This window comes from Diplotaxodon limnothrissa, linkage group LG3 (assembly GCF_057381915.1).
Source record: "Diplotaxodon limnothrissa isolate DT_005_m linkage group LG3, D_limnothrissa_male_GT1.1, whole genome shotgun sequence".
NCBI classification, from domain to species: Eukaryota; Metazoa; Chordata; class Actinopteri; order Cichliformes; family Cichlidae; genus Diplotaxodon; species Diplotaxodon limnothrissa.
In genome coordinates this window covers 18,675,760-18,689,089 of record NC_140598.1, presented here as the reverse complement: position 1 = coordinate 18,689,089, position 13,330 = coordinate 18,675,760, and the positions used below count along the sequence as shown (strand labels likewise).

The 13,330-nt window shown below is 45.9% G+C and overlaps 2 protein-coding genes across 5 annotated transcripts in view; one reads left to right on the top strand and one right to left on the bottom strand.

The window, feature by feature from the left end:
• Window positions 1-13,330, top strand: part of LOC146634776 (protein NLRC3-like) — a 239,633-nt gene that overhangs the window by 67,542 nt on the left and 158,761 nt on the right. The window lies entirely within an intron of this gene.
• Window positions 1-13,330, bottom strand: part of LOC146634781 (protein NLRC3-like) — a 31,573-nt gene that overhangs the window by 5,551 nt on the left and 12,692 nt on the right. For 2 of the 4 annotated variants that reach the window (XM_085378799.1, XM_085378773.1), the window contains 4 exons: window positions 12,552-12,725; window positions 12,206-12,292; window positions 4,790-4,963; window positions 2,091-2,264 (listed from right to left, as the gene is read on the bottom strand). In XM_085378799.1, the coding sequence (XP_085234925.1) occupies window positions 2,091-2,264; window positions 4,790-4,963; window positions 12,206-12,292; window positions 12,552-12,725 (609 nt within the window). The remainder of the gene's footprint in view (window positions 1-2,090; window positions 2,265-4,789; window positions 4,964-12,205; window positions 12,293-12,551; window positions 12,726-13,330) is intronic. The other 2 variants (XM_085378782.1, XM_085378790.1) reach the window with 1 other exon arrangement.

The following is a 13,330-nucleotide window of genomic DNA, read 5'->3' as shown; positions in this document are numbered from 1 at the left end:
GAGGTGTTACCTCCTTTGCACAGTATCACAGTATCACCTTAAAGCACTTGTTGCAGGCTGCTGAGTTTGCATCTTTTGCTGTGAAGTATAGCCAGACTTTTGATCGCTTTGCCTTGGGCATTTTTAATCTGTAACTCTGCTCTAAAATAACATATGTACCTGGGCCCGCCTACTATCCTTGCAAAGGTAAAATTATTGGCTAGAATTCTGACATCTCAGGGAAAAAAAGGCACCAAAATAAAGCACCGAAATGTGCGCTGCTTTTGGGTCTGATTTTTGACATACACCAATTTTTATGTACTGCAGGAAAAATAAAAATAAATATTATAATCCAAATTTGTAATAAAGTGTCACGATCCTGGGGCTTTTGACCCAGCGTTTTGAGTATTAATTTACATTCCTGTTATGTTTAAGCCCTTTAGGTTTTCTAAGTTAATTTTATAGTTGGTATAGTTCTTTGTTATTAGATTCCCCTTTTGTCTTCCAACCCCTGTTAAGTCACCCTTGCCCTTCATGTGGTCCACGTCTGTGTCTTGCGTTGTCAAGTTCAGGTTGTCATGTCTGTGTCTCATGTTTCCTGTTTTATTTTGAAGAGGTCTTGCGTTTCTATGGTCACTGTATTTAGTTTTACTCTTTCCCTGCGAGTTCATTATGTTCAGGTGGGTTGTGCTGTTTTGATCTTTATAGTTATTATTTCCCTAGGTTTCAGTTATGGTTATCATAGGTTTAGTTCTTGAAATATGGCTTCACTGTGTTCCATGTTGTGTCTACTGTGCCTTTCTGTACCATGTTTCAGGTTCCTATGTTCTGTCTCCCCATTTTCTCTTAAGTTTACATGTCTAGAGTTCAGTCAGTGTGTTGGCTGTTTTGCTTTGAAGGTTCGTGTCTCATGTCAGTGTTTCTAGTTTTGCTTCCCTTGTCTCATCCAGCCTGATTACTCCCAGCTGTGCTCTCCTTCTGTGTCTCATTCCCTTGTTATCCCTCAGTGTATTTAAGCCCTGTGTTTCTCTTTGTCAGTGTCGTAGTCTCCCTCATGGCCGTTTCCCTTTGTGTCAGTTTATCCATGTCCCAGTATAGTTTTGTTATATTTTTCGTGCTATTCTGCAATAAAGCAGCTTTTTGAGTTTCATTCCTACGTAGTGAGTTGTGGGTTTGGGTCCTTCTCCTGCCTCCACACAGTCGAAACATGACAAAGCATTTCCAACAGTGTAATTTGAGTTCTAAGCATCCCAGAAAACTTATAGAAATACACCAGTAACTATTTAAACTACTTAAAACTAGTTACCAGTTTTAAAGGGTTAATCCAAATACTTAATCTGAGAACAACCAACCGCAGCAATACCACCCAGTAACAACTCAAAAAGTCACCAGTCCTGACACGTACATACCGTCCAATCAGCTCATCTCTCACCAACCAAACACACTCTCAGCATCTGCACCTGTACTTTGCTCCAACCTGTCTCTCTTTTGCAGGTATCCCAGTGTATATACTGTCCTCTTTTCCTGTGCCTGACTCCGTGTTTCCTCATCGTGAGTTTTGCATTTGGCTCAATAAACCCTCTTTTTTGTCACATTATACCTATATGTCTTCCACCTTGGTTGTCTCTAAATTTGTTTATTTACTGGATTGTTTTTGTTCCATTATTGCATAATGTGTGTTGGCTTTTCAAAGCAAATTGTGACCTTTGTATTTGAAAAGCACTAAAATACATTAATACAGTTACATATCTGTGCATTTAATGGCAAGCAGCTTTTAAATGTTATGAAAAGATCTCCCTGTAGTTGAGAGTTTGTACCACAGCCTTTTCTTTTAATAAATCTAAGATAACAGTTTCCCCTGCTTACAGTGGTTGTTGTATCTAGGATAAATATTAATTGTTGCTCTCTGAATAGAACAATTAATATAATCCACACTAAATATACCGAGATATCCATAACTTTTTCCTGGAAAACTTCTCTCTGAAAACCTCTTACATTAGTATGCCTTATTGATTTGTTCATGTCACATCTGCAGGAAACAAACAGGAAGTGAGTGAAGGACAGAGAAATGTTTCCAGCTCTTCCTCCTCTATCAGACATCCTCTCCATACCTGAGAGTGTCCAGTCTCCAGCATGGATCCCTCAGTCCAGCCGACAGCAGCTTCATTCCTAAGCGGCCTGGATGATTGTAGCTCAGGTCCAGCTCTCTCAGATGGGAGGGGTTGGAGCTCAGAGCTAAGGCCAGAGAAGTACAGCCTTCCTTTGTGATCAGACAGCCTGACAGACTACAGACACACAAAACAACAATCCATCTGTCAACAATAATTTTCTGTTTGTCATATACAAAAACATCTATCCATTTACATGCATTAAATTTAACTTTATTTATAAGTGGAATTCCCAACAGACAACAGCTGTTTAACAGTGTAAGGTAACAGCCTACAATATTAGAGAGAAACCCCCAACTATCAGACTATATCCTCTGATCAGCATCACCGTTGGGTGACGGTGGGAAGGAAGAACTCCCATTGACACAAAGAGCATCCCAGTTAGAACAGGCTCCAGGAGGAGCATCTACCATGACTGGTTGCCAGGTGAGGGGAAAGAGAAGAGATGATCTCAGTGAGACAAGAACAAAACACAAACTAAGAAAAAAGAAGAAAAAGTTTAAGGACATGCAGTAGTGGCACATAAAAGCATCAGAAATGAAAAGAGAGGAGTGCAGAAGAAAGCAGAGTATCTTGGGAGGTCAACCAACAGCCTGAGCATATAGCAGCATAACTAAGAGATGATTCAGAGAGACAAAACCTCCACCTTTGGACAATTTAGAATGAGTATTCTATGAGTATTCTAACCCCTCCAAGTGCATGCCGACTGGATCTGACCCAACAAAAACACTTTTAGCCATTACTCTTTGTGCTAAGAGAGGAAATAGAATGGAAATTAGCCATGTGACATGATGTAAAGAGCATGGTTGGTTGACAGCTACAGAGCTGCTGTTTGAATGTCTTGCCTTCCAGCGCTGAGGAGACCTTTAACAGAATTATTTGCGCTGTACATCTAGCCTTGGCATGTTGTCATGTATTGGAGTAATACAGAAGGCAGAGTGACTGAACCTCTAATTAATCTGATGTAATAAAGTGCAGAATAAAACTAAAGAAAGGACTATGTCTTTTAAAATGTCCATTTGGCCCCATCAGGCCTTAACTTAACAAAAAAGTTATCAATAGTTCTTTTCATCTTTTCTTATTACCCACAGCTACATCCACTTCTGCCAGGCCTAGGCTACTCACTAGGGCTGGGTATCATCACTGATTTCCACAATCCATTCGATTCGATTCAATTTTGCCTCAGACAGTCAGAAATAATATCATTCTGATCATTTATCAGTACTGACACTTGTGAGACTTTATAGGAGGTGTGAGCATCACAGCAGATGCCTTTGTGTCAAAGAAACTGAGGATAAAACACAGAACATGAAGATTTTCCTGACTTGGCTCTTTATAGCAGATAACCTTAAAAATATTCTGCAATTTAACGTAATTTTAAAAATGTTTACATTTTGTCAGTATATTTTTGTCCGAGGTCACTTAAGTAAGAAAAAAAAAAGAAAGGAAAGAAAGAAAGTCACCGACAGCGCTGTAAACAACGGTAGACTGATGGGTAATAAGCGAATGAATAATGCAAAAATTAAGATCTGAGATGAGAAACTGTTCGTGAAATACACAGAGACAGAGAGCTGTGCATGAAGTGTTATTTTCTTGTGGTGGAAGCAAAACAGCAAAATTAAGAGTAGTTTAATGACGATATTTATCAAATGTGAAGTGTAGTTTCGATCTTCTTTTCTTGCTGGATGTAAACACAAAGCTCAGACCCGACGCCTTAGAATCAGTAAGCTGTCGGCTTTCAGCTTCGTCGGCTTGTCCAGCACGGGAAGTCGTGTGAGAAAGACGAGAAAGAGAAACCTGATTCTGAGGTGACGTGTCCACTCTGTGTTTACGTCTTAGTGTGGAATCCGTTTATCTGTTCTTATTTGCTGTTTGTTGAAAAAGTTTTTGAGCCTCATCTCTTTATTCAAGCTACTCACCTCTCTCTATCCACCTGCACTTCAACTAGACCACATCCAATCAGAGAGGTCCCGCCCCTGATTATCTGTAATTGGTTTAGACCACGATAGGAATGTAATGTGTGTCGTTGACCACACAGAGACTTTCAGAGTTGAAGAATTTTCTTTTTTCTTTTTTTACTCAAACAGTTGGTCGCAACGGTGCGTCCTAGGAGTATTTTAGTCGGACCATTAACAAATTTGGTTGCATTTGTTAATGGTCCCATTTCCGCTGCTTGTATCCGCGATCTCGTTCTTTCGGTCACTACCCACAGCTCGCTACCATAGGCGACGGTAGGGACATAGATCGACTGGTAAATTGAGAGCTTCGCTTTTACATTCAGCTCACTCTTCACTATAACAGACCGGTACAGCCACTGCACCAATCCGTCTGTCGAGCTCCTGCTGCCTTCTACCCCCACTCGTGAAGAAGGCCCCCGAGATACTTAAACTCCTCCACCCCAAAAGAAACCTCAACATGTAATTTGGTCATGTTCGGCCTACCAGTATAAAAGGAAATTGGTATCTTTTGTACACAAAATGACTATATATAAGTTTATTAGTGCATGAAGTAATTTTTGGAATCCAAACAAACAAATAAAAACTGTCACACATTAAAAAAAACCTCTTAACAATTCTTATATTTGTGCAACAATAATAAATCACATTTTAAATGATCATCTGTGGAAAGCTTTGATTCTTGACCTGAGAGTTTCAAGGTTACATTGTGGACTCTCCACTGCAACAGACAAAAGCTTGACTCCTGAATCCTGCAGGTTGGTGTTACACAGGTCCAGCTCTCTCAGAATAGAGGACTGGGAGGTGAGAATTGAGGAAAGAGTTTCACAGCTTGTCTCTGAGAGGTTACAAAGACTCATTCTGAAAATGAAAAAACAAAACAAAAAACAAAACAAAAAAACAAACAAACACTGGTGTTAACTTATAATCAGTGTGGAGCTATTATCAAAATTTAATACCCTTTTTTCAATAATACTTCAGGAAACAAAAACTGGCTTTTTTAGTGACTTGCAAAAGTATTCGGCCCCCTTTTCCACATTTTTTCACATTACAGCCACAAACATGAATCAATTTTATTGGAATTCCACACTACATGATTCCATTCTTTTCTTTTTTTTTTTTTTTTTTTTTTTTACAAATGTTAGATATTATTTTATGCCATGTTAGACCCCTAATTAAAGATTGTGAATTATTATGTAGTTTTAGTTTGCATTATTCTCCTGAATTAGAAGAAGCTGATAACTATTGCATTAGTTAAACTGATTTGCATTACATTAAACTGCTGACTTGTTGTGAATGAATGATATTGTTTAGGATGCATTATACTGCTGAGTTATAAGAAATACTGTTCGCAGAAAGTCATCGCCTTATTTGTCTGATTAGAAGAGAACATGCTGGAGTTTTCTGCCCCATCTCAGCAGGAGCAGATAAACAGGGAGCCAAGGTCGTAGCTTAGGCGCCGTGTGAGAGAAAAGCATGTGAATGTTTAGGCTTTTATGATAAGGTGGGGGCACCAGAGGCTATAAGAGTTTGATCAATGCTCCACCATTTTGAGATCTGAGGCTGTCTGCATCAGTGTCCATCTCCCACGCGTGTGATAATTAAAATCATCGTTTGACTTAACCCGGCCGGACCAGTGTTGTTATTGTGGTTTTTCCTCTTGTATCCATCCCCAATATTTGAACTCGTAACACAAATAAATAACTGCAAAGTGGGGTGTGCGTAATTATTCAGCCCCCTTTGGACTGAGTGCAGTCAGTTGCCCATAGACATTGCCTGATGAGTGCCAAAGACTAAATAGAGTGCACCTGTGTGTAATCTAATGTCAGTGCTAATGTAATCTAATATAAGTACAAATACAGCTGCTCTAAGATGGCCTCAGAAGTTGTTGTCTAAGAGAATATTGGGAGCAACAACACCATGAAGTGGAAAGTACACACCAGACAGGTCAGGGATAAAGTTATTGAGAAATTTAAAGCAGGCTTAGGCTACAAAAAGATTTCCCAAGCCTCTACTCAATTTTATTTATATAGAGCCAAATCACAACAAAAGTCACCTCAAGGCGAACATCCCATGGAGCACTGTTCAAGCAATCAATCAGAAATGGAAGGAGTATGGCACAACTGTAAACCCACCAAGACAAGGCTGTTCACCTAAACTCACAGGCCTAACAAGGAGAGCGCTGATCAGAACTGCAGCCAAGAGGCCCGTGGTGACTCTGTGAATCTATGGCAAGATTTGAAAACTGCTGTTCACAAACACTGCCCATCTAATCTGACTGAGCTGGAGCTGTTTTGCAAAGAAGAATGGGCCAGAATTTCAGTCTCTAGATGTGCAAGGCTGGTAGAGACAGACCCTAAAAGACTGGCAGCTGTAATTGGAGCAAAAGGTGGTTCTACAAAGTATTGACTCAGGGGGCTGAATAATTACACACACCCCACTTTTTAGTATTTTATTTGTAAAAAATGTTTGGAATCATGTATGATTTTCGTTCCACTTCTCACGTGTACACCTCTTTGTATTGGTCTTTCACATGTAATTCAAATAAAATTGATTCCTGTTTGTGTCACAACGGGACTGAACGGACTCACGCGCAGGCTCTGAGTAGGGAACAATAAAGGTTTTTTATTTACAGAAGCACCAGGTGATCTATTTACACAGTGGGGAAAAGACGGGTTCCAGGAATCCACACACGAACAGGGGGGGGAAAGACACTTGCAGTCCACACACGCTCCAAAGTCCTCACTCCATCCACGCTCCACGCTCCTCTTCACACTCCACAAGAAACACAAAAGCTCGCTCCAATCCTCACACACTTGATCGCTCAGGTAACACAGGGGCAGGTCCAGGGAAATGAGAGTCGGCAACGGTCCAGCGACGAGAAACACAGGGCTGCCGTCTTATAAAGGAGCTGGATCACTCGTAATGAGCCACAGGTGCGTGGGCCAAGGGCAGGAGCCCGCAGGTAAGCTCCGCCCAGGCAGAGGGAGGAGGGAAAGAGGGGAAAGGAGAGAGCAGGAAAAGAATAAAGGAATACAAAACATATGTAGCCGTACTGAGCCGACCGGGTAGGCACAGGGACCCTGACAGTACCCCCCCCTCAACGGGAGCCACCCGGCGACCCACCGGGCTTACCAGGGTGCCGGCGATGGAAGTCACGGAGCAGGCGCTGACACAAAACAGCCGAGCGAGGCACCCAGGAGCGCTCCTCCGGCCCGTAGCCCTCCCAATCGACCAAATACTGGACCCCCCGCCCCCGGCGCCGAGAGTCCATAATGCGGGAGACCCCATACGCCGGCAGCCCATCAACGATCCGGGCGGGAGGCGGGGGCCCGGAAGGAGGGCACAAAGGACTGGAGAGCACGGGCTTAATCTGGGAGACATGGAAAACGTCGTGGACACGCATGTTGCGCGGAAGGTTCAACCGAACAGACACAGGGTTCACAAGCGCACCGATTTCGAATGGCCCAATAAAAGTAGGAGACAGTTTCTTGGACTCCGCCCGGAGGGGCACATAGCGGGTGGACAGCCATACCTTTTGTCCGACCGCATACTCAGGAGCCGGTGTCCGATGGCGGTCCGCGAGCTGTTTGTTACGTGCCGTCGTCCGGAGGAGGGCAGCTCGGGTGGCTCTCCACGCCCGGCGACATCTACGCAGGTGGTGTTGGACGGATGGCACAGAGAGGTCACCCTCAACGGCCGGAAAGAGCGGAGGCTGGAATCCTAATGACGCCTCAAAAGGTGAAACTCCAGTGGCTGAGGAAGTCAGGCAATTGTGGGCGTACTCAACCCATGGCAGCTGGTCACTCCAGGTCGTTTGATTTGTGGACACCACACACCGCAGAGCAGCCTCCAGGTCTTGGTTCGCCCGCTCAGCCTGTCCGTTGGTCTGAGGGTGGAAGCCAGAGGACAGACTAACCTTAGCGCCGAGGGCGGAGCAAAACTCCCTCCAGACCCGTGAAGTGAACTGGGGGCCACGGTCTGACACGATGTCCTCCGGAATTCCATGGAGGCGGAATACATGCGTGGTGAGGAGGTGAGCGGTTTCCAGGGCCGTAGGCAGCTTGGGCAAGGCAACGAAATGGACCGCTTTAGAAAACCTGTCCACAACGGTTAGAATGACTGTGTTACCTTTTGAAGCCGGTAATCCGGTGACGAAATCCAAGGCTATGTGGGACCAAGGCCGTCCCGGAGTGGGCAGCGGTTGTAGCAAACCGGAGGGAGGTTGGTTGGACGACTTGTTACGGGCGCAGGTCGTGCAGGCGGCGACGTATTCCCGTGCATCCCGAGCCAAAGTGGGCCACCAGAAGTAACGCTGGAGGAATCGTATGGTGCGGTGTACTCCCGGGTGACAGGTGAACCGGGCGGCGTGTGCCCATTGCAGTACCTGAGAACGAACAGAGGAGGGCACAAACAACTGACCTGGGGGCCCGGTCCCGGGATCTGGTTCTGTTTTCTGAGCTTCTTTAATCTGAGATTCGATTTCCCAGGTCACCGTGCCGATGGAGCAGGAGGCAGGAAGAATCGGACCTGGGTCGGGTTCCGCTTCCGAGGAGTCATACAGTCGGGAGAGGGCGTCTGGCTTCACATTGCGGCTCCCGGGCCTGTACGTAATTGAAAAGTTGAATCTCGTGAAAAAGAGAGCCCACCTCGCTTGCCGGGGATTGAGTCGCTTTGCAGCTCGGAGATACTCAAGGTTTCTGTGGTCTGTCCACACGATGAATGGTTGAGTGGCTCCCTCCAGCCAATGTCTCCACTCCTCCAGTGCCAACTTGATAGCCAGAAGCTCCCGGTCTCCAACATCATAATTGCGCTCTGCTGGGGAGAGACGGTGAGAGAAAAAGGCACATGGGTGGAGCTTACCCTCCTTCCGTTGGGACAACACCGCCCCGACCCCGGAATCCGATGCGTCCACTTCAACGACGAACTGTTGCTGGAGGTCGGGTTGGCAGAGGATAGGTGCTGTAGCGAACCGTTCTTTGAGACGTAGGAAGGCCTCCTGCGCGGATTGGTCCCACTGAAAAGACACTTTAGGAGAAGTGAGTCTGGTTAAAGGCAGAGCGAGTTTACTGAAATCTCGGATGAAGCGGCGGTAGAAGTTGGCAAAGCCTAAAAAGCGCTGGAGCTGTCGACGGTTTGGGGGTTCGGGCCAGGTAAGCACTGTTTGGACCTTCGCCGGGTCGGGTTTCAGATCACCCCGCTCTATTATGTATCCGAGAAAGGCCACGGAGTCCACGTGAAAGTCACACTTTTCGCTTTTCACAAACAGTCTGTTTTCCAGCAAACGCTGCAGAATCTGTCTGACGTGTGTCTCGTGCTCCGCCACTGTTTTAGAGAAGATAATGATATCATCCAAGTAGACAAACGCGCACCGATTGATAAAGTCCCGGAGGACGTCATTCACGAGGGCCTGGAAAACTGCTGGGGCGTTAGTCAGCCCAAAGGGCATCACCAGGTACTCAAAATGCCCCAGATGGGTGTTAAAAGCTGTTTTCCATTCGTCGCCCTCCCTGATCCGAACTAGATGGTAGGCATTGCGGAGGTCTAATTTACTGAAGATCGTTGTCTCGTGCAGAAGTTCAAAAGCCGAGGAAAGGAGCGGTAGGGGGTATTTGTTCTTAACCGTAATGTTATTAAGGCCGCGGTAATCAATGCAAGGCCGGAGAGACTTGTCCTTCTTTTCTACAAAGAAGAAGCCGGCTGCCACAGGGGAAGAGGACGGCCGGATTATGCCTGCTGCCAGTGAGTCCGTGATGTATTTCTCCATAGACGCTCTCTCAGGTTGGGAGAGACTATAAAGGCGACAGGTGGGGAGTGTGGTGCCTGGGAGAAGATCAATGGCGCAGTCATACGGCCGATGAGGTGGTAACGATTGTGCAAGATCTTTACGAAAAACTTCAGCCAAGTCGTGATACACAGGTGGAACAGAGGTGAGATCCGGAGGCTCAGACAGGTTATTTGGAGGAGACGCGGAGGGCGGAGTTGCAGCCCGGAGGCAGTTCATGTGACAATCCACTCCCCAGCCTACCACGCATTCAGATTTCCAGTCGATATGAGGGTTATGCTGTCGCAACCAGGGGTGACCTAAGACAAGCGGTGTTTGAGGAGCTTTAAACACGAATAGGCTTAGAACCTCGGTGTGGTTGCCGGAGAGTGTGAGTGACACGGGCTCTGAGACATGGGTTATATCAGGCAGCTGCTGCCCAGATAAGGCGGTGACATGTAAACGATGAGGTAGAGGGTCAGACCCAACCCCTAATTTTTCCGCGAGGGCTGAATCGATAAAGCTCTGTTCCGCGCCAGAGTCAATTAACGCCATCACAGAATGGGTTTTTGTGTGAACTGTTAACTTGGCCGGTAACATTAAGCGTGGAAGGGAGCTTTTACTTGACAGGTCGCCCACCAGTACTCCCTTAACTACGGGCGGGCGCCCCCTTTTGGTCGAGATGGACAGGTGGCAATGAAGTGGCCCTTACGGCCGCAGTACAGGCACTCACCAGAGACCATGCGTTGCTGACGTTCCGCGGGTGTTAGCCGTGAGCGACCCAGCTGCATGGGCTGCTCGCCTTCCTCGCTTAGCTGGTCACTGTGGGCAGTACTGGGTTTAGCCCTCCATTCCCCCGCTGGTGGGCCCAAGAGCGCCCGCGGCTCCTGAAAGGCCCGCCCCCGGAGGTCTCTGCGAGCCTGAAGGCGATCATCTAACTTAATGCACAGAGTCATTAGAGAGTCAAGAGAGGCAGGCAGGTCATGCATTATTAGTTCGCCTTTTAATTCCTCACGGATGTTATTAAGCAAGGCACTCTTTAGCGCCTCCTGCCCCCACCCCGTTTGCTCAGCCAAAACCCAGAAATCGACAGAATAATCCGACATCCTGCGTCTACCTTGTTTAAGATTTAACAGGCGTTGAGCGGCGGCGGCAGCCTCGGATCCTTTATCAAAAACGCTCTTAAACTTAGACAAAAACTCGGGGTAGGAGATGTCGGGGTGGGATCGTAGCACTGCCTGGGCCCACTGTAGAGCGCGATCACGTAACAGTTGCACAAAGAAGGAAATCTTATCTCCATCGCCAGGGTACCAGTGAATTTGCTGACGAAAAAAATAAGTGAGTTGTGTGAGAAATCCTGCACACTTATCCAACTCACCATGAAACAGTTCAGGAGAGGGAGGCTGATGCCCGACGACCACAGGTGTAGTTTGGGCCGCGCTTGCGGGCTGAGACGCGCTCGCGGGCTGAGACGCGCTCGCGCCCGGGATGGGTTCGTCTGCCGGAGAGGCTGGCGGGGGCGGAGAGTCAGTCAACGGGGTCCGCTGGGCGAGAGCCAGGGACAAAGCGGCAACGTCTCCACTGAGCCGCATCAACATATGCTCGTGTCGCTGCAACAGCTCATCCAACGAGACCGGGGCTGGGGCGGGTGACGCCGAGCCTGCTGAGTCCATCGTGGCTGGACCGTTCTGTCACAACGGGACTGAACGGACTCACGCGCAGGCTCTGAGTAGGGAACAATAAAGGTTTTTTATTTACAGAAGCACCAGGTGATCTATTTACACAGTGGGGAAAAGACGGGTTCCAGGAATCCACACACGAACAGGGGGGGGAAAGACACTTGCAGTCCACACACGCTCCAAAGTCCTCACTCCATCCACGCTCCACGCTCCTCTTCACACTCCACAAGAAACACAAAAGCTCGCTCCAATCCTCACACACTTGATCGCTCAGGTAACACAGGGGCAGGTCCAGGGAAATGAGAGTCGGCAACGGTCCAGCGACGAGAAACACAGGGCTGCCGTCTTATAAAGGAGCTGGATCACTCGTAATGAGCCACAGGTGCGTGGGCCAAGGGCAGGAGCCCGCAGGTAAGCTCCGCCCAGGCAGAGGGAGGAGGGAAAGAGGGGAAAGGAGAGAGCAGGAAAAGAATAAAGGAATACAAAACATATGTAGCCGTACTGAGCCGACCGGGTAGGCACAGGGACCCTGACAGTTTGTGGCTGTAATATGACAAAATGTCAATACGTTCAAGGGGGCTGAATACTTTTGCAAGCTACTTGTACATCAAGAAATGAATGAACTTTAATTGGTTAATTCTGAAAACCTCTTTATCTGACCTCAGAGTAGACAGCTTGCAGTTTAGATTCTTCAATCCAGCAGAAAACGTTTCACAGCTCATCTCTGAGAGGTTACAGAGACTCAGTCTGAAAAGGAAAACATGAACAATTAAACAACACTCATGTTAAACTGTAATAAGGGTGTAGTGAGGAGCTACTATGTTTAGCAATGTCTTTTAGAGAATCTCTAATGTCTGGGGTTAAACAGGTTAAAAATGCAACAGTTTTACTAAGACATATTACAATGTGATTAAAAATTTATGGGCTACAAGTTTTTAACTGTTTAATTTTATCAGTTGAAAACAAAAGAAAAACAATAACAAAAACTGAGTATAACTGATCTGACCTGAGAGTATTCAGTTTACAATGTGGACTCTCTATTGCTGCAGACAGAAGCTTCACGCCTGAATGATTTAGGCTGTTGATACTCAGGTCCAGCTCTCTCAAACTAGAAGACTGGGAGCTGAGAACTGAGGACAGAGCTTGACAACTTTCTTCTGACAGTTTACAGACACTCAGCCTAAATAAAAGAACAAAAGATGACATTTGTGACATTTGTTCAACCTTGAAAAGAAAAATAAATATACTGGAGGGCACTACAAGACATGGTTAATTAAAAATCTCTAAATATAAGTGTTAAATGGAAGAAAACCCTTTAACTTTTCTTAATACAAGCATAACTACAACCCTTTATTGGAATGTAATTTAATGACAGGCTTGTAGATTTAGTAATAAAAGTATACCAGTATGTATTACAATACTTTTTGGTCACTTCCTAATTCTAATGTCTGTCATAACTGTTGGTCGATGCAACTCAACATTATCCGTACTTGTCACATACTGAACCTTTTTTTATAATATGCTTGTTTCAGGAAGCATTCCATCTTTATGAGCTCCATCTCCTCCACCCTCTGCTTATAAAATTTTGAATACAAACTTTAAGTCTCGTAGAAGAAATAATTTCTGGCCCCTGGATGCAAGCAAGATCTTCTGATTCCTGACTGTGAAATATAATAGCGGAGGTCTTCAAAAGTTGATTCTGTTCATCTGGACGTAGCATTTTCAGTGGGAGAAACATTTTGTCACTCATCCAAGTGACTTCTTCAGTCTCAGCTGACTGCAGGT